Raw genomic sequence first — 22,418 nt, 5'->3', positions numbered from 1 at the left:
GTAAATTGTGTTTCTTTAAATACCCGTGTCTTCTGTGAGCTTACAGCTTGAGGGGGGGGGAGTGGAGGAGTGGATGAGAGGCGAGAAAAACGGAGAGCAAGCCACAGTGTTTAACTTAACGTCTGCTAAGGATAGATAGGTCTCTCCTTTCATTTCTCGCGGCTCGGGTGTTTAGCCTTACTTAACTGTTTAAACTCCGGCTGAACTTATTTTCCCCCTTTTAACTTTGCTCCTAAGAAGCTTTAAAGGTAAACAAACAGCTGTATCTGTTTCAGAGGCTTAAAGGGGTCACATGCTTCTGACACCGTAGTGTTTGTTAGGATTTGTCATTACATTTGACAGCCACAGAAATATTTGTCTTATTTCAAAAGGCCTAATGTCTCTGGCGCCCGTCTAAATGCACCCTACTGCGAACCCCACCCTTCTGGCCATAACATGAACGATTGAGTCCATTTGAAATATTGCTTAAACATTTCTATATTATTCTAATGCAGTCAAAAAGTCTTGTTGACTCTACTCACACGGATTTATACCAAATATATCTGATTCATCTTTGACCATTAGGCCGAAAGCTGCATTATAGCAGCTCATAGCTTTATTGGCATGACCATAATGGATTAGCGTTGCCAAAGCTTTGTAAAATTATGAAATGTTTGGAATGGACTGTTATGTTCATAGACATTGAGAAGAGAAGCAGGAATAACGTGTTTTCTTTACAAGGAAAACTATATACTTTTAGATGAACTATGAACTAGAAAATGTATTAAAACAAATCTGAACAATAGGAAAAAGTGAACGTAAATTGTTGATTATTGTGCAGGATAATGCTGATAGTGAATTCATATAAAACATTCATAATAAAATAATAAAAACAAGGATGCTGCCATATACTGTACAACTTCAATTGATTTGTATTAAAGGTGGGGTCGGTAATTTTGGAGAAACCAGCTCGAGATCGCTAGAATTTGAAAATACACAACCGGAGAAAATCTGCCACTTCCTTACAGAGCCCCTCCTCCAACACACACGAACGCGCACATGACCAATGAGGGCACGAGATAAGTTTGTGCACAGATGGAAGGCTGACAGGCAGGTAGGCCATCCAGTTATTTTAGCCGGGCCGGCTAAAATGATTGGTCGTGCTTTTTACAGCACTACGGCTTCCACAGATGACATTTTTTAATGGATTTTTTGTCAAAGCACTTAAGATATTCATTGCTATCGGGATGTTAAGAGCATTCCATGGAATATAACAAAAAGTGTATCTCGAGCCGGTTTCTCAAACTTACCTACCCCACCTTTAATGGAGCTTTAAATATTAGATGCATAGTCCCTTTAACAATCATTTCAACGTTTTACCTAGTAACACTGAGATTAGCCTATATTTATCAGCTTGCATTGCTTGATATAGAGACTTATTGTAAGCCTCCACATGTCTGCTCTGTTTGCCACTGGGCTCCACTGAAGTAGCTAGAAATCAAATGCCTTGCTTAAAGGCACTCCAACAGAGGTAATAAAGAAGTTTCAAGTACTCCACCTTCTTACTGCCAGTCCTTGGATCGAATCTCCAATCTCCGAGGCACCTTCCCTCTTCTCTAACCTTTAGGCCCTCAGTGCCCCAGATCAATAATTTGAAAGGAAAATAAAAGACTTTGAAACGACCAAATAATCATTTTTGCCACCGCATTTATGGAGTTTATCCTCTTCAGCTCTTCTGGGCCTGCGGATGGGTCATTATTTATCACAAGGGTGAGCTTAAGCGAGCGTGTAGTTGAGCCCACAAGAGTTTATTTAATTTCTGGCGGTGTGAACATTATGCAAATGTAATGCAGATGGAGAATACTTTAAGCGGTTTTATGCATTGTGGAGAAAATGTTTTGTAAGGAGAAAATGACGGTATAACAGGTAGTTCATTGAGTTGAGCACGCAATGACCATGGGAAAGGCTGAATCTGCAATTAAGTCCACTGATAAAAGTTTGAATGCAGTACTTATATGTTGCTGTGTGTAAATAGTATATGTTGTGTAAAAAGTTCTGGAAATGAGTCCCCTTTAAACGGTAGATACCCACTGAAATTCCTTGTTTTTACCCAAGTAATCGACCACTGAAGTTCTACCAGCACACATGTCACTCCAAGCCGAACACAGGTTGTTCTTGTTGAGAAATGCCAGCTTTCTTCAGCGGGCAAAGATAAGATAAGTTGGTCGAACTTGTCTTCCCTGATTGCGGTTGGCTGGAGGATTGATGCTCTGGGACAGACAATTTATCCAAAGAGTTCATGCCAAGAACAGGAGCTCTTGCGATCAGCCGCAAGAATTAGCCTGAGATGCTATTAAAGGAGACACTAATCCAGGCTGCACTTGACCACACATCCAGCGCTCACCCATCATGGTGCTTAGATAAACTAACCACAAGGTCAGGGCTGCAGTAAAACACCACAGAGACTCACTCTGACGCAAAGTGCTCCTGAAGTCTCTGCGTGCCGTTGAATCGTGCAGGCGTGTTGCAACGTTACCTTTGAGAGCTCTATATCCTCTCAGCTAGAGGCATCCCCTTTTTTCTTTTCTAATAACTTGTGTTTTCTAGAACGTCTATAAAACTTTAACATTACAAAAAATAATCAAAAGTTGCTTCCTGCTGCTTTCAGCTCATGTTCTGCAATTGTGTGTTTTTGATGCTACATGCAGTTAGTTTGCTCTCCTCCTCTCTTCATGTGTTCCCCCTTCCTTCATGTCTTGATGGGAGTTCCGCCGAAGCGAACTTAAGCAGATGTTCTTCCTGCTGAAAAAAAAAAAAATCAATTCCACCGCCGGTGCAAGGATGTGATCACGCTTCACGCCGAATATAAACCTGTCTCCCACTTGACAATTTGGTTCTAATTAAACTCTTTATGCACGCCATATTTTCAGTTGGAAGGCATCACTTTGGTGTATGCTTTCTTACGAGATGTTCCCTCCTTTGGCGTCGTCAATTATGCCATATTGCTAGATTTGGTTGAGCGACAAGTAGGCATGAAGGGTAAAGCATTGCCCTCAAAACCAATGACAAAACACGGAAACACGTAATATAGCTGACAGGCTTGTCATCACTAACTGTAACGAGAGGCTGCATAGTTTAGTATACATCGTCACGTAACCGTCTGCCACCCTCGCTGAATCAAAAGAGCAGATGCAGCCTGCACTATCACCCGTTATCAAGCGAGTGCTGTGAAATACCATCATTTGAGCCAATTTGAAAACACCCAGTTCACTGTTTGGCAGTTTTGCGGTGTTCCCATTTCAGCTCCAGCCTTTTTCCATAATGCCTGTCGCATTTGAGCTCGTTCTGTAGCAGCCGATACATATGCACGGTGTTAAAAAACTGACACGGATATTGACATACAGTAAGAGAGTTACAAAGCCTCAAGAGGTATGAGACAGTGTTCTTGTTGTTGCTTTGACCTGTGGAGAGCCATCTCTTCATCCTGCCGGTCTCTCAGGTCCTGAAGTCTCTCGGAGCCAAGGCTGCTCCTGACTCATCGCTCTTACACTGGCCTCGCAGACATACCACCACACTGCCATTTGTCTGCTTTTTTTGGTCCCTTCTGACAGCATGTCGGTGTGTGTGTGTGTGTGTGTGTGTGTGTACGCGCTTTGATTCTTCGCTTTCAGAAAGACAGATAGAGATATATAGATAATCTGACAAGCAGAGAAAGAGATGGGCGGGGGGAGATAGAGAGAAAGAGGGGGAGAGCGAGGCGAGTAATGCGTTTTGGTGGGTTTATCTGATTTGTGTGTTGGTGTGTGCTACATGTTTTGCTTGTTTTTCAATATAAGCGTCTCTCTGACTGTTGCGCATCAATCGCTCTTGTCTCATGATCCCCCCCTCCCCTCTCTTTTTCTCTCCCGTTCCCTAGACGACGACCCCATGCAGCCGGTGACCTCTGATGAAACGGTGTCCGTGGGGGGGACGGTGACACTGACCTGCCGAGTGGCCGAGAGCGATAACTCCTCTCTGCAGTGGTCCAACACCGCTCAGCAGACCCTGTACTTCGGAGCGAAGAGAGGTAAGAGGCAGAGGAGGAACAAGTACTCAGCACTTCTACTTTGTCGCGCAGGTTTTACCCCTCAAGTATTAAACTAAATGTGGGCGCCAGAGAGAAGGATATTTTATATGAATCTGTCCAAAATAAGGAAAGGTTAATTAGAAGAAACAGATGGAGGGACCTAGGTACACAAATCAAATAGTTAATCAATTTGTTATCAAAGTAAAATGTTTGTATTTGAACCAGAATTATGATCAATACATCACAAAACCAAATCAATTAAACCCGACAGACGCAAAAACAAAATATGTCAATTTAAAAATAAATAAACATAAATAAATAAGTAAAAGTAGAAATACCAGAAAGTAGGAATACTCTTTAGTTTGTGAATTGAGTCCATGAGTGACTAAAGGCTTATTTAATTGCTGATTATTTTTTATATCATTTAACAAAATCTGCAAATATTAAGGTATTAAATAAATGCAGTAGGAGTAAAAGTACATGATTAGAAGTATTGTGTACTTTAAAAAAGTAGCATAAACATGGAGCTACTCATGTAAAGTACAAGTACAGTGCGTAAGTACAGTACTTGAGTACTACTTGAGTAAGTCACTTTACACCAGTGGTAAGAGGGCGGGAGGGATGGAGAGAGACAAGAACAAAACATGAAAGTGTCAAAAACAAGCGTATATCCTGAGAAATACAACCAAATAGGAGTAAATTAGTTCGCCAAAGATGTTTCGAAGAACACATAAACGCTGCTTAAGTCATGTTCACTCAGCCATGTTTATTCCAGTCCCGGGAAGTGTGACATTTCTATACCGCGGGGATGTTTAAGGGTTGGGTAGCGGGGTGTATTAAGTATTTCAGTGCCACATTAGCTGCTGTTATCACAAGGGAAATACCATGTAGAGGCTACTTTCACACAACGCTTACTGATGTAGTTACACTAAAGATTATCTATGCATTCTCGAGAGATGGATGCATTTACAACTGTTTCAACATCTGGCGAGAATACTTCATGAGGAATTAGAATTGAGCTTGAATGCCTCTCGGATGCAATTAGACTTTTAATGACTTTTTGACGAGGTACAGCTATCCAGTCTCCCCACGATGCATGAAGTAATTACATATAAACATAGTCTATGTTAATAAAAAAGACATCATGTTTTCTTTAAAAAAACATATTTGCAAGTGCACACCCGTTCCATGTGAATGTTATTTCTAAGGAGACATAAGGATGTTGTTGCTCTATTTACAGTAATCTTTGTTGAACAAGGCACTAATAACAACGCGCTGGGTCAAAAGCTTTGTTCAGGAGAAAAAAGCCTGAAGCAAAGAAAGCAAGCAATGTGTAATATTGCATGGTGCCAACATTACTAAAAAACACAACAACTGAAAACAACAGGATGAAAACAAACCTGAGAGTCGGATGGGCTCAAGTGCGTCAATGTGTCCAATTCAAACAGCTCCTTTTAAACATAAACTGCCCCATTATTCAATTTTGTGCAACATGACGGGCCAACTGTCTTTCAAAGATATTTTGAAACAAGAGACTTCCTGCTCCTGGGTCCAATGTTCCAACATCGCATAGCAAACCCTGTATTTTGAAATGAAAAACAGAAGTGAGAAGGATGACTAAATGTGACACTGTAAATAAGATCTGACATTATAAAGATGGTGCTTTGGTGCTAATTATTACTTTTGACTGGGTTGGCTCAAACCCAGGGTTTAAAAATGGTGAAAGAAAAAGCAGCCAGTTTGAATATAAAGACAGAGACATGAAAAGGACGTTTCCTTTTTCATGTGACATCCCCAAACAGAGTATTTAAAGGGGGACTATTATGCATTTTGGTTTTCCCTTTCCTGTAGTTTGTTATCTTCTAAAACCCCCGTGTTCCCTCCGCCCCGCATAACACGGTGATATCACACTTCTATTGACTGGCACTCACATTGTACGTGAAAGGCTAAGGGGCGGGACATCTCTAAGCGCTTGACCAATCAGAGCAGACTGGGCTCTGGTTTCCGACAGAGGGTGAAAAGAAGGAGCTTTTTGAACATTAAAGCATGGAGACATGTCACAGTAGAGACATCAAATACACATATTAACCTGAACATGAGCAGAAGAAGGCCCCTTTCAAATCTATTCATTTAAAGAAATTGTTAACTCCAACTTGTTCTAGTTTTCCAACTTAGTCTCAGCCAACAGACTTGTTACTTGGGATTGAAAATAGGAGAGAGTGGGACAGATGGAAGAAAGGAGGGGTGGGAGTGTTAAAGACTGAGAGACAAGAGTGCTGAGAGGGACAGAAAGACTCCCTTGTGCACAAATGCAACACTTAACAGCAGAAGTGAAGTGATAGAGGGATGGAGTCAACAATAGGCGAGAGCAGAGAAGGATACTGGCCGAGAAGTTTCATCGCTGAGGGCCAACATTTTGCAACAGACAATTGTGAGAACAGAGAGGCGAGAGAGAATGAGGGAGACAGGGGGTGAGGAGGGACAAATGGTGAGATCAGTCTTCACTCCAGATGGAGCTTCAACCGCGGTAGAGAGGCAGGAAATAGAAAGTGTGGCTGTTCGCTGCAATGATAGAACACTTAGAGGCCGACCTGCACTTTGGGAGGGAATTGAGAAGAGTATTGGAGGAGGGAGGGAGGGTATTGGGAGAAAATTGGAGGAGGAGGAGGCGGTGGGGGGGGGAGCAGAAACTCCCCACTGCAGTGGACCAACAAGCACAGCAGATGCTCCACTTTGAAAAGTAGAGAGTTTGGAGACAGAGAGGGAGTTTCATCCATATCTTCTTTTCAAAGTGCAGCAGATGGAGAGGGGAAACAAGAGAGGGGAAACAAGAGAGGGGGAAACAAGAGAGGGGGAAACAAGAGAGGGGGAAACAGGAGAGGGGGATGAAGATCTTGTCTTTTGAGGAGATAGGAGGCACATAGATGGAGGAGGATGAGATGTGTGTACATTAGGAAAACTAGTGATTAAGGGCAGATAGGGAGGAAGAAGGAGAAGAGCAGTCCGTTTAGTTTGAAGCATGGGAAGCAGATGGAGAGCATGAAGGAAGGAGAAAGTAGAGATAGCACTTTTGGCTTTAATAAGGTGTTGGAACGACAAAGAAAAGCTGACAAGTATCATATCAGGATGATCACTGTGCATCATTTACAGTATTATTCTTCTTTATACAAAACATGGGACTGGATTATGCTCCAAAGTGTTCACACAACTGAACCATGTTTTATCTTGAGCCCTAAATGTAACTATTTTTAAACTTTGATTGACATTATGCCCAAATAAATAACTTGAGATCAAAGAATAATCATGCTTTAAAGAGAAAACACTTGAACTTGCATTCCCTCTTTTTTTTTGCGGCTCTAGGCAGTCCAAAAAAAACAAAACTTGAGGGGCTTATTACGGGAAGTTAACATTTGGCACGATCAAACAAAGCTGCTTGACTCTTTCTGTTAGTTTGACCGTTTATTATGAACACAGGCAATAACAGACAATCCAATCTGTAGTAGTAGTGACGGGCGATGGAAAATTAGATGGAAATTGCGGTATAATAGCGGTAGAAAAAGCAGTCAACAAAACAAATGTCACTTTCCAACTCACTCACACAGGTGATTGCCGCCCAATGCCAATTATAAATGAAAATAGGACATAATACAAATAAAAACACTGAGACCTATCATTTGGCTCCTACACGCGGTAAACACAAAGCTGACATCACTTTAGAACATTTTGGCCACCTGTTACACAAACATCAACAACATTATCCATTCAAATGATGAATGACAGTCCTATATTTACTCCACTTTTATCTCTATTTTGGTCTCCACCAGCTCCTCGGGGTAAAAGACTGACTGATAGATGCTCCATTTTATTCCCCAGTTATTCTTTCACTTTGTCTGCCTGCTGTTGGGTGCCCAGCAGGTTGGGAACAGATGGGTTTGTGCAGTATTTCCCTGCCTTTTATTGCTGGAAACAGTAAAGTTTGCTCCATTGAGCTGAAAGAAACAGCAGAACTGAGGGATAAATAAGACTCCTTTTCAAATTACAATTCATTAATTGTGACAATGTTGATTAGTGCCGCTTTCGATTAAAGGGGACCTATCAGGCAAAATGCACTTTTGTACGTCTTTTATACATGAATATGTGTCCCCGGTGTTCCAGGGAACTCACCAAGTGTCAGAAAACACAACCCTCTCTATTTTCCTCCATACCCAAATCTCTAAAAAAGGGGCTGCAACGGATCTGATAAAAACTGATCCAGATTTGAACCCTGTCCTGACGTCAGGACGGTGGCGCTACGGCTATTGGGCCAACTCCACCAATCAGGAGGAGACAGCCACGGCCATTGCCGTTCGAAAGCGCTGGAGACGCTGTAGTACATATGCCAGGCCTGTAGATGGTGCTGTTCTCACTGAATCAGCCCTTGCAAAAACAGAGCTAGAAATTGTCAAATTGAGCAAAATGAGGCATGGCTAAAATGCATGATCTGTTTGGTATTTTGAAAAAAAAAAAAGTATAAATATGCCTTATATAGGTATGGTCCTACACTATATTATTCAAATATAGCATGATAGGTCCACTTTAAGGTAAAGATCATTGGCTGTGGGTGAAATTTGATAATTGACTAATGGTACGTCCACACGGTTCCGTCGCGTGCTTCAACGGAGACGCTTCCCATTCACTTTGAATGGGGTGACGTCAAGCTTTGCCGAACTGCATTGTGGTTCCGTCGCTTTGCCTACGTTGCTCGCTTCGAAAGTTGAGAAAAGTTCAACCTTTCAAGCTTCGACGGAAGCGCCAGCCAATCAAATCATATGCCAGTACAAGCGCCAGCCAATCAAATCATATGCCAGTACAAGCGCCAGCCAATCAAATCATATGCCAGTACAAGCGCCAGCCAATCACATCATATGCCAGTACAAGCTCTAGACAATCAAACCGCATGCTTGTGTGTCCGGGGCGGGAGATTAATGTGATTGGTTGTTGGTCCACACCAGACACGCCCACCGGCAAGCTTCAACGCGACGGAACCGTGTGGACGTACCGTATCACACAAATGTCGTTGTGATAGTTTTTTTAAGCTGTTTAAAGTAGTAGTTTAGTTTAGAAAGGCATTTTAAAAAACGTTCTGCTCTTTTGGAGAGAGATTAAACTTCGCCTACTCCTTCAAATGACCGTCCAAAATAAATCTTGCTCAGTAATTTACTGTTATTGTTCAGCCAAAAAGTGAAAGTCGAAGGAAGGACAGACGGATTAGAACGATGGTGGGATCTCAAAAGTGATTGGAAGAAAAAGTGAAAAAGAGTTCTTAAGTGATTCACTTTGCTCTATGATTGATGGAGATGGAGCAGCACATCTATGCCGTCGGCCAGTAAGCTCAGAGCAAAGGGGAGAAGAAAGAACGGGACGGGACAAATAAGGGATAGAAATAAGAGAGTTGATTGAAGAGCAGGAGAGGAGAGGATTTATGACTCCACACCACCAGCTGCTACACTGCACAGCATGCACAGGGCGTTGGAGAGTTGAAACATCAGAACAATGGATGGGAGCGGGGAGCAAGGGATGGACAAATAGCTGGAGTGGGAAGAAGAAGAAGAATCAGAAGATGAGTGACAACCCTTCACAGTGATGGCCTCCATACGGCAGACACTACTGAGAGATCAGAGATGGAGAATATAGAAGACAGAAAGACAGGAGAGGAATAACACAGACACAGATGCTGGGATCTTTTTCTTTCTCATTACTTTTAACTTCATAAACAGGCAGCTTATTAACCAGAAAAATACACATTCATGGCCAATAAAGTGGGATGAAGAGAAGAGGAGGTGGGTAGAGATGCAGTGAAGAAACTAGATATAGTATAAAGACAGAGTGGAATATATTACATTATAGAGAGGAGGAATATACACATTATGCATTACAGATGCAGAGAGGCCTTGGATTTAATTTATAAAAGTGTTTTTATCCACAAATAATGCAGAAAATGACGAAAAATCCAAGCCAAAGCTGTGATATATGAAATGTTGATGTGGCTGATATAATCACAGGGTCACATCGATTCAATCTAATACTCTGTGGTACATTGAAAGCTCGAGATGTCGTTTATCATTATTCAAGCAAGGAGAGCCATTGATATCAGTTTAATTTGACCCTGCTTTGCAAAGATGAGATGCGATACAGAGACAGGGAGGAGGAGGAGGGAACACCGTGTGGGCGCACTTTAAGTAACTTCTTTTATTTTGACATAGAAGTGAATAAAAAAGATTTCAAATGAAGAAAGAAAGTAGAGGGAAGAAGCTGAAACACCAGCCTGCTTCCAGTGGAGCAGAGCTAATGAGAGTTTTGGAACTATAACTGCCTAGATAAGGATAAAGCCAAACCGGAAATTAATTGTTAAGGGACACAAAGCCCAGTTGTGTTTATTAAACCAGATGCAATGACAAAAAAAAACACATTTTACAGTTAATCCTGTCCTGTATTAATCTGAGCGTGAACGTTTTAGAGCAAACAGAACCTGTCATTCCACGGCGAAAACAAACGATCTGATAACCGTACGGAATATTTTAATACGTTTAATGCCCTTAATTTATTTTAAGACCCTTTTAAAGACCCACAGATACCCCGAAGGGACAGAGTGGGAGTGTATTGGGGGAGAAACAAAGATCCAGTGCTGCTAATAGAAGAGATTAGACAGCTAGGAAAGCACAAAACAGATGGGTTCCTACATTAATGCTAGACTACAGGGAGACAGCGAGAGATAAAGAGGTGGACATGAAGGAGATAAAGCCGGGCGGAGATACCGAAACTTTTAAATAGAGACAAAGAAAAGGAAACAAACAAGGACATTAGATTTACTGTTTCTCTTATCCAAGACTTCTTCCTCAGTAAAATGAGTCAGTACATTTTATTAATATTTAAGAGTGGGCTTAGATTCCACTTAACATCGTGGTTGAACTTCATACTCATCACGACCAGCGTAATAGTTTGGAAACCACACACAAAGCTGAGTGAGTGCGGCCTAGAAATGAAATAAAGCCATGAGCATACTGACAGACACTTCTCATTCTTTATTCTTCACTTTGAGACTCTGACTCACGAGGAACGCTCTAAGCAACCCTGATTATTTTCATGAGTAGTCGTTTTGTCTATAAGATGTCACAAAATAGTGAAGAATGTCCGGCGCAATTTCCCAGGGCACAACATGATGGCTTCTTATTCCTCAATTCGATCTAACAGAAGTCCAAATCAAGAAGCTATTCGGTTTATTCTGCAAAAGACAGAGAAAAGCAGGAAATAGTTCGGCAAGAAAACCATGAAGGATGAATAAAATAGTTCCAATTCTCTGTTGGTTAAGTCATCAGATAATCTACTGATCATTTCATCTGCGTTATACTTTAATATCTTATTCCTATCATCTTTTTACACTTTAATCTCTTTTAACTACATTTGCTTGAATGCTATTGTGCTGCATATATGTATTGTTGAGTTACAGACAACTTCTTTAAGATAATATTTCTTATTGCATTTATCAATAACAAACCCTAACGGCCCGTCCACACAGCAGCGTTAAAAAAAATCTTGGAGGTGGGCGTATCTGAAGCTTGGGGATTTTTTGCGAGCAAGGCACCAACAACCAATCACATGAATCTCCCGCCCCCGACATACGAAGCAAAAAAGCCCGAAGTAAACTGGATATAAACTCCCCAAACAGGCGAAAACCTACCACTGTCTCTGCCACCTCCCTCCATGCCTGGCTCCTCCGGTTTATATCCCGGTAGGTAAATAGGGACTGGTCATAAAGCACTGGGTGATTCCCTACCGCTAATTTCTCCTCCATGTTTTGGAATATGAGGAAATGACCTGCGGTATGTCTCTCCCAGCATACACGCCGTTTGATTGGCTATCACTTGAACTGTCAGATTTGCATACACGGGATTTGATTGGCTGACGCTTCCACCCCAGCTTCAAAAGTTGAACATTGCTCAACTTTGAATCCTGAAAATCCTGAAAATCTCCGCTCTGCTTCCCACAATGCAGTTCGGCGAAAAGTGAGGCAAAGTGACGTCACCCCATTCAAAGTGAATGGGCAGAAGCGTTCCAAGATTTTTTAACGCTGCTGTGTGGACGGTCCGTAACCCTAACCCTAACCCTTTACCTTGGCTAACGCTATATGCCAATCAACTAGTGGGCCCAAAACGTAATTATAAACCCAAACTTCAAATGTGAATTTACATCTACGCGGATGCTTGAGATACATTTGTTTCTTTAATTTTATTCAGTTGGCATATACTGTGAAGTGGAAAATGTCTGACCTGATGTTATATAATTTACATACATCTTGGCAAACTAACAGTACAGAGGTGGGATGTACTTTCCCAACTCAAGCGAAGTCAAACTCTTACACCAACGCCCTCTCAAAACAGTTACATAAAATGAACATATTCTCTGAAATGCATAAAACATAATGTAGACGCAATAATATGAAAATGACTTTCCTCCAGTGTGAAAGGATTATGTGACAGTTGCACAAATTGGCTGCTGTATATTCACTTGTTAGCTAACGATTACATTTCAGCTGGAGAAATAACGATGAATAAAGATATTTGTTTTGGTTCGATGCTCGTCATTAAAAAAATTAAATCTTATGGGAGAACACACACTAAACTTTTGTTAATGATTGAGGAGATAAACTAAGGTTATAAAGCATGAAAAGAAAATGAATCTGCCCACTTAAAAACTTTCTTCATTTCTCCTTTTTGGTAAGCTGGGTTAATTCCATAACATGTAATGAGACCAAGCACACACAGTTCCTACAGTGTGTGTGCCGTTAAGTTTAATAAAATACTCACGATTTGACGTTTTCTGCACACCAGAAAAAAAGGGCATTCATCCTCTCAGTCAGGATATAATCTTATTTATTTGTCATGTGCGGTTTCCTTCCTTTCCTTAAAAGCACATAAGCAGACATCAGACAGGCTATCTGCCTCGGCACTGTTTAACAAAGTAAAGGCTCTCTGGTGATTTATTAACCATGTAAGACGAGGAAGCTCTCGCCTAGAGTGAGTTTATTGAGTATGCAGACGGTAGCTCTGGGGAAAACGACCGTAAGTTATAAATCATTTCATTAAAATACACACTGAGCACTTTTAAAGTTTAAGTGAGCACAAAAAATATGATATGGTTCCCACTCAGCCTCTCTGAGACAAACTGACAGTGACTGCTCATGACGCGAGGCAGTACTCCACATGCGAGGCGTGAGATGTTTTCTGACATTTTCTAGAAAAAAAAAGAGCTATTGATCCACATCCCATCAGTCAACGTTTCTTTGGTGTCTGGGAAGGCTCTCTGGAGAATGCATTAACAGCAACCATCACACAATTGAAAGACTCCAGGAGAGACTCTTGAAATCTGGCACTTGAAAGAGGGCCTTTTCTACAGTTTCTCTGTGTGTCATCTGAACTCTTTATTTTTACAGGTGTGCTTAAAATAAACACGTATAATGGTAGACAAGTGCACGGAGAAGAAAGAGACAAGAGTACAAAGAATTCAAAGTTAAAAATCCAATTTAGTTTTGAGGTTAATAAAGTAAATGCATAAAAAAAAATCTTCCCCTGTGATTCAGAAATGGCCTTTTTGCCAATAGAAGTAAGAAAGTAGAAATCAATACACCCAATATAAAACAGTGCAGACATGCAAACACCGGGATTATTATCATTGTAGTGGCTCTAAACTATTATTTTTAAGGAGGATGTCATAACTCTTTTGCATTCTTTTTATTTCAGAAAATAGTGCCTTCTTTAGGGTTCGTATGAATACAAATGTTGTAACTTAAAGGTACAGTAGGGTAGGTAAGAATGGAGAAACCAGCTCGAGTGCGCTAGAATGAGAAAGTACGCAGCCGCAGACTTCCTTACAGAGCCCCTCCTCCAACACACACGAACGCGCACATGACCAATGAGGGCACGAGATAAGTGTGTGCACAGATGGAAGGCTGACAGGCAGGTAGGCCATCCAGTTATTTTAGCCGGGGCTACAATAATTGGTCGTGCTTTTTACAGCTCCACGGCTTCCACAGATTACATTTTTTAATGTATTTATTGTCAAAGCATTTAATATATTCATTGCTATCGGGATGTTAAGAGCATTCCATGGAATATAACAAAAAGTGTTTCTGAAGTGAATTACCTACCCCACCTTTAATTGTCATAATGTAGGTCTCTTCACTTTTACCTGGTCTTTACCTACTAGCTAACATATTAGTAAAAAAGGTGCGCATTTTTTCAAATTATAAACTCAAAAACAGCAAGAATCATGCAAATACATTAGCTTTCAATTAGCCAAACCATTTGAAGTGCTACAGCATGAGCTTCAAACAAACTTTCTTAGTAGTTGGCTTTTTTGGGCTCCCACCAAGAGTTAGATGAGATGATCGATAAAGTGATGTCTTAACTAAAAAATGAAAGACTGAAGCTAGCTTTGTCCAAATGTACAAAGTTCTGCCTTATAGTCAGTGAGAAGGTGGAATCTGACTTCAAAGGCTGTAACACTAGGAATATGTGGGCGGGACTAAGGACAATGACTGACTACAAAGGAGCAGCGGGGGGTGCTGCGGGAGTGTCTGCGTGCGCATCTCTCCCAGATGAGCTAAACAGTTTTTTTGCACGCTTTGAGAGCAGCCAGGCTGTGGAGGTACAGAGGGACCAGGAGCTACACTGCCCTTTTGTTTTAAATAGGGCAGATGTGTGTAAATCCTTTAAAAGGGTTAACCCACACAAGGCTCCTGGACCTGATGGCATCCCTGGCCGTGTTCTCAGGGTGTGTGCAGTTCAGCTGGCAGAGGTGTTCACAGACATCTTCAACAGGTCCCTGCTGCAGTCTGTAGTCCCCACATGTCTTAAACACTCCACCATCATTCCTGTCCCCAAAAAGACAATCATCACCTGCCCCAACGACTACCGCCCAGTAGCACTCACCTCCATCATAATGAAGTGCTTTGAGCGGTTAGTCAAATTATTCATCACCTCCTCCCTCCCTGAATCTCTGGACCCCCTGCAGTTTGCCTACAGAGCCAACAGGTCCACAGACGACGCCATAGCCCTCACCCTCCACACTGCCCTCTCACACCTGGACCCGAAGAACAGGAACACATATGTGAGAATGCTGTTCATTGACTACAGTTCAGCATTCAACACCATTGTGCCCTCCAAGCTGGCCATCAAGCTCAGAGACCTCGGGCTCAACAGCGCCCTCTGCGACTGGATCCTGAACTTCCTGACGGGCAGACCCCAGGCAGTGCGGGTGGGAAACATCACATCCTCCACCCTGATTCTTAACACCGGTGCCCCTCAAGGCTGCGTGCTCAGCCCTCTCCTCTACTCCCTGTTCACCCACGACTGCGTGGCCACACACAGCTCCAACACCATCGTGAAGTTTGCTGATGACACGACCGTCATCGGCCAGATCACAGACGATGACGAGACGGCATACAGAGAGGAGGTCGAAAACCTGACATCTTGGTGCCAGGAGAACAACCTCCATCTCAACATCAGCAAAACAAAGGAGCTGATTGTGGATTACAGGAAGCAGCAGGGAGAGGGACACGCCCCCATCGCCATCAATGGGACTACGGTGGAGAGAGTCAAAAGCTTCAGGTTCCTTGGGGTCCACATCACTGAGGACCTGACATGGTCTCTTCACACCACCACCATCACCAAGAAAGCTCGACAGCGGCTCTTCTTCCTCCGCAGGCTGAGGAGGTTCAAAATGGATTCCAGGATACTCTGCAACTTCTACAGGTGCACGATAGAGAGTATCCTCACTGGCAGCATGACGGCCTGGTACGGCAGCTGCACCGACCTCGATCGTAAGGCTTTACAGAGGGTGGTGAAAACTGCACAGCACATCACCAGGACGGAGCTGCCATCCATGGAGGACCTTTACTCCCAGCGGCTCAGGAAGAAATCACTCAGGATTATCAAAGACCCCCATCACCCCAGCCACAAACTGTTCTTTCTGTTGCCGTCTGGCAGACGTTACCGCAGCATCCGGGCAAGGACAAGAAGATTCGGAGACAGTTTCTTCCCGCGGGCAGTGAGACTGTTAAACAATTGAACTGTTGAAACAACATCAAACATTCAACTGCTACTCAGTAGTATGTATCTAATACCTAATATATATATATCATTCCAATAACTTGTATATAGACTCATACTGCACTATTCCACATCATAACTTTATTTCATTTTTATAACTATTACTATTTTTGTATTGCTCTTGCTCTTATTGTTATTATGTTATGTTATTATGTTGCATTGTTGGAGAAGCCTGTGACATAAGATTTTCAACTGCATAATTACTCTGTAGCTATGTCAGATTGACAATAAAGAACCTTGAACCTTGAGGGCCGTCCCTGGCCAACTTGTGGCCCCACGCAAAGTTATATGATGAGGCCCTCTGTGTCGCGAGCGTCGACGGGGGGTTGGGGGTGCTAGTGGAGCCTCGCAACGGCGAAACTGTGGCACGCTTAGACGGTAGGTGCGCCGCATTTGCGCTTCAGATGAGGCTCCCTCCGCAAAATGAAGAACCCTCCGCAAGATGAGGCCCCCTCCGCAAGATGAGGCCCCAATCAGTCTGCGTGATCGGCCTGTAGGGAGGGGCGGCCCTGCTTATAGTCCCTCAAAAATGTGCCTATTAACACTTGTTTGTGTCATCTATACAAACACAAGTCTACCTGAATTCATGGAATCTCAAAGCACAGTCTTCTTTATAAATAGATAGAGCCCTGTTAGCCGTTTCCCCCTTTTTAAAGTCGTCATGCTAAACTAAGCTAACCATGGCCTGGCTCTCAAATCTAACGGGCAGTTACAAGGGAGACGTTGACCTCTTGGCAACCTAGCAAATGAGTGCATTTTGCAAATCTTACTTTCCCCTTTAAACTACTCTCCTGTGCAAATGAGGATAAACCACATGAGGACATCCAGTATTTATAGATAAAAGAATAAAAAGAGCGGTACACACACATCACGCTGGCAAACAGAGGCAATCAAATTCAATCACTGCAGGGTATCAGGGAGCGGTGGTGAAAATAGTTCCCACTTTGCTTTGCATTATACTGAACCTGTGAAAGATAAAAAGAGCACAACGTTAATGTGGTGACATGCAGACAATCTAAAGCAGCAGGCCGATACTGACAGCCATTATTATAATTGCTTCCTTGGATTCTTTTTTACGATAAAGGTCAAGCAAGGTGAGAAAATAAGCTATGCCTCAGCGTTATGCATTTCGCTCCGCCATGTTTTCTCTCTAATCTGTAGACCAGGCTTGGCAGCATGAGCAGCGTATGTAACCAAGCTCTTAGCAAGTGTCATCGGTCAGTGTTATGTGCCAGAAATCCCTAATGGACATTTTTCGCTGCTGTAAATACTACATGGCAGGATTTCATTGGCATGTTGCTCGAAGCTGATACACCGTTGGGAACAATTTTCTCTCAAGTTTCAAGTGAAACTAATGGCTCCTTGCTTCAATTTGCACCACCCAGGGCAAAGTTTAGTTCATCTCCCTCCTTCCCATTGATTTTGCATACATCTCTGCTGCAGCCCTTTAAATGATAATCTTTTAATTCTGTCTGAAGATAGGGCAAGAGAGAAGTGGATTGAGTGGGAGGAAAGTGGATAAAACAGACAGAGGTGTGTTTTTATCAAGCGTTCCATACTTGGCGCCGTGATCCAGGATCAATGGATGCTCTCAGATCATCGGGTACGTTATGATCAAGGGAAGCCGGCGGTCACTGAACCCAGATCAGCCGTCGGAAAGGATGGATAATTAGAGAGCTGGAGAGAATATTCAGAAACAGATGGGAGAACGGAGTCGCCATGTGTGGGAGAGAGGGAGAGGAGGAAGAAGAGAGGCTGTCTCTTTGGATGTCAGTGTCAGCTAAATGCCTCAAATGTAAAACCAAATGAGAAGAAAGAGTGGAGAACAAAGCGGGGAAGGAGAAACACAGTTGGATTGGAAGAAAAGATGGACAGAGAGGAAAGCAAGAGGGAGTTTCAAGTTGAGCCAAGGTAGGAGATGAGGAGATGAAAGGTGCAGAAGCTGCGAGGGAAATAGATACAGAAATATAAATTATTGGTCTGTAACTGATCTACTTTGCCCCGGCAACACACGGGTTTCTCCCCTGCCGTGCCAATAAGGCAAATGTAAATTTGAGAGAGTTCTCGGTGGAGTCCAAACTTAGTTAGAGAGGCGTAAGAAGGTAGGAGGTAGATGAAAAAGGAATATATGTATGTGCTCTCAGTGTGTGTTGTGAGAGAATTCCCCTCCTTCCCGAATGTTTGAAGTTAAAAGAGCATGAGAAAGATTGAGAGAAGGAGGTGGAGAAGGAAGACGAGTAAGCGAAAATAGCTGCTGTGACCAGATCAACAGTTGGACCTTTGGGGAGTATCGAGTCTCCAGTTTGAGCTGCAGACAAGAACCACTGTCTGGGCAAGCACACACACAAGTTACTGAGACATGCACACACACTTTCAAACACCGGTGTACAAAGAGAGTTGTCCTCTGATAAGCAGATCCTGTACTTGATACGCAATCAACACATAAATGCTCCGTCTTTTCTGCTCAAAGGCCTCCCGACACCACTTAGAAACCCCTCGTACTAATGTACACACATAGAATTGCAAAGTAGGAGGATATGCCGATTGCAGACATGTCTCCTCTTGCTGTAAATTCCCATTTTTGATCCTCAACATTGAAACACAAGGGTCTCCTTAAGGACACTGTAGGGCCTGTGTGTCAACGTCTATGAGTGTGTGAGGAGGTTGGTAGCTTTAAGTGACAGCTCTTCATTCATATTAGCATACATAGCATTTGGTTTTGATTTAATATACAGTTATTGCCTAGGGCTGGTTGATCATTTATTGTATACAATTATAGTCTTTCGATAAAATCATATCAGAAAAAAGCGTGAATCGTAATATCATGATATACAATAACAGTGTCTTGATTGGTAATGGTTGCCACAATCTGATGTTACATTTGTTTTTAATTTGGCTTTACATTAAGACTCTTTGTGTCTGAGAAGAGGTGACATTATTTCACGTTCTGAGACATGTTTTTTTGGCCCAGTTAGATGGCTCCGAAATCTCCGACACCCATGAGCTCCAGCTTACGTTTCCATGGAGAAAAAGAAAGTCAGATGCACCAACCGTGACTCTGGACATTTCAAAATGACCTGTTGTTTCAAGTAGGAACAAAGAACCATGCGATAGTTGCCAAATCCATCAAAGATTGGATTGGATTGTGTCTTTCACTTTGTTTTCGGGCAGGCTTTTACTTTTGACTTTTTATAAAAGAACCAGAAATTTCCTTTATTGTTATCAGTATTATTGGGAGTTTTTTGTAATACTTTTACTAGATAGGGACAGCAGAGATATGATGGTATTAAGGAAGAGATGCACATCAAAAGTCCCCAGCCTGACTGGAACTGATAACATTTTGGCCAAAGGTTGTCGTCCTAATCTTTAATCCCTGTGTTTAATGTAGTTTTTAAGCGAAGAATTACATTTGGACCACCTGCCTGTCTATTGGAAGAGGCTGACTGGATTATTATGTTGTGCTTTAAAGGTGGGGTAGGTAAGTTTGAGAAACCGGCTCGAGATACACTTTTTGTTATATTCCATGGAATGCTCTTAACATCCCGATAGCAATGAATATCTGAAGTGCTTTGACAAAAAATCCATAAAAAAAGTTCATCTATGGAAGCCGTAGTACTGTAAAAAGCATGACCAATCATTTTAGCCGGCCCGGCTAAAATAATTGGATGGCCTACCTGCCTGTCAGCACAAACTTATCTCGTGCCCTCATTGGTCATGTGCGCGTTCGTGTGTGTTGGAGGAGGGGCTCTATAAGGAAGTGGCAGATTTTCTCCGGTTGTGTATTTTCAAATTCTAGCGATCTCGAGCCGGTTTGTCAAACTTACCTACCCTACCTTTAAAGAGGACATACTATGCTAATTGTTGCGATCATATTTGTATACCTCTATTGTTACATGGTCTGCTCTGATTGGTTAGCTGGCCGGCTCTGTTGTGATTGGTCAACTGCTTACAGAACTTTGGGATTTTAGCCTTTTTAGACCATTCAAATGCACAAAAAACTATATAACACACTTTAAAACATTGGGAATGCAAAACTAGCACACACACTTTTCAATTTGTGAAGTCTATGTTTAGAGCTTCATATCTATCCAAATCTTCAAGTCTCCATTATGTTATATGAGAAATAAACAGAACAACACATCTTACCACACACATACACATGTTGTCCATTAATCCAGTTTATCTCAATACTCAGAGATTCATTACATCCCGTCAGCGAAAGAAACAAAAGCCAAACAGCAGAGTGTGACCTATTGACGGACTATTTATGTTGTCCATATCGCAGGCATAACAGTGCGAGGCACATGTACACTTTTTCAGGGGCGTCTGGATCGATTCGCCCCCCGTAACTAGATATCATTCTGAAAATCAATCACAGCTGTACTCTCAAGCAATATACATCGTTTATGAGGAAAAAAGAAGAACACAAAAGACATTTGAAAAGCCTGCAGTCAGAAAAGATTAGAAATGGGTGAGAAGTAAGAGAAAACAACGGAGAAGGAAGGAGGGGAGATGGAGAAGAGATGAGGGGAAGGGAATTAAGGAGACTGATGGTTGAGCTGCAGGGTCCAGAGGGCATGGGTTAGTGTGTGTGTGTGTGTGTGTGTGTGTGTGTGTGTGTGTGTGTGTGTGTGTGTGTGTGTGTGTGTGTGTGTTGTGTGTGTGTGTGTGTGTGTGTGTGTGTGTGTGTGTGTGTGTGTGTGTGTGTGTGTGTCTGTGTGTGTGTGTCTTTGTGTGTGTCTTTGTGTGTGTCTTTGTGTGTGTGCAGGAGTGAGTGAGTGAGTGACCGTATGCCACACACACACACACACCCACACTCACACTCACCCACCCACACAGAGAGGCTAGCTCATGAAGACAAATGTAGTGACCTTGCTTAGTGATAAGGCATGAAGATAAAGTAGTGTTGGATGAAATAACTGAAAAACAAAAAGCGAAACAGAGGTGTTTGTGTGTGTGTGTGTATGTGTGTGTGTGTGGGAGTGCAATAGAGATATACAGGTGAATGGACAGATGGGAAGATGGAAAGACAGGGAGATAATAGTGAGACAATAAGAGACGAGAAGGCAAATAAACAAAAGGATATGGAAACACACAGTGACCACATCACACGACTACACACATATTTGGAATCGCCCACACAAAGATGTTTCAGAATAAAATGTCTTGACAAGTTACTTAACACAAGCAGTGTCTCTTTTTTTCTTAGAGGGGCTCTATTATGCTTTTTGTGGTTGTCCCTTACCTGTAGTGTGTTATATAGGTTTGTGTGCATGTAAATGCTCTACAAAGGCTAAAATCCCTGAGTTCCCTTCAGAGGGAGAAAAATAAAGACCCTTTTGAACATTAAAGCATGTAAACATGTCACAGTAGAAGCACAAAAAACATATGAACCTGAAAATGAGCTATTAGCTATAGACTTTATTCAAATGGACACAGCTTTCTTTTGATTGTATACTACTGTATATAGCTTGTCTTAATGTTGTTGACTGCCTTGTTGCAACCCTGGCTGACATTAGCAGGTGCATTAGCATCATATTGCTTAAGAATTAGACTTCTTACTATCTAGCAAAACGTTTTATATATGGTTTAGTTTGTGTTACTGTTGGAACAGAAGGACATTTTAAAACTTTAACACATTTCCACTGTTACAAAAAGCGATAGATTTGAAGCGAATGGATGAAACAATCAAACAAAAATGGTACCTTGACAAATTGGTAGGCTATTGTGTTTGCTGCCTGACTAACAGCTGTGTCTCTGATTTATTTCAGATTATTTCCAAAGACAAACTAAATGCTGACAAGTGATGTATTGTTCTTAACAAAAAAACATCCTAACCCGTCTCCTCGTTAGTCTGAGCGAAAATGTTCAAAACTGCTGAGAAGAGAGTTTCCCACACATTTTCTGTCAACTTTAGTTTGTTCTGAGTTCACATTATCACATTACCCAGTCTCTGTACATTTTAGAAATCAGCTAAACCACAACTTGAAAAGTACACACACACACACTCACGTCATAATGTTAATACTGTATGACACCACAGTTGAGGTTAGCAAAGATCATATACAGATTGGTGTAGCTAGTCCTCTCCTAAGCAAGTTCAAATATTCAGGGATTTTGAATCCCAGCTGATCGGAAATATGTTGGCGGAGAGAAAATACCTTTGCTTTAACCATGAATATTTAAGTGCAAAGAGAGCTGGAGATTATTCCAGAGAAGTGGGGCTC

General features: G+C 42.1%; 1 protein-coding gene across 1 annotated transcript in view; it reads left to right on the top strand.

The window, feature by feature from the left end:
• The window catches only part of cadm3 (cell adhesion molecule 3), a 111,419-nt gene that overhangs the window by 38,732 nt on the left and 50,269 nt on the right, over positions 1-22,418 (top strand). Inside the window, 1 exon segment of the mRNA XM_034153097.1 lies at positions 3,896-4,045. Coding sequence (XP_034008988.1) covers positions 3,896-4,045 — 150 coding nt within the window.

This window comes from Trematomus bernacchii, unplaced genomic scaffold (genome assembly GCF_902827165.1).
Source record: "Trematomus bernacchii unplaced genomic scaffold, fTreBer1.1, whole genome shotgun sequence".
NCBI classification, from domain to species: Eukaryota; Metazoa; Chordata; class Actinopteri; order Perciformes; family Nototheniidae; genus Trematomus; species Trematomus bernacchii.
Note: the sequence above shows the minus strand (reverse complement) of the source record. Positions and strands in the feature narration are given on the sequence as shown.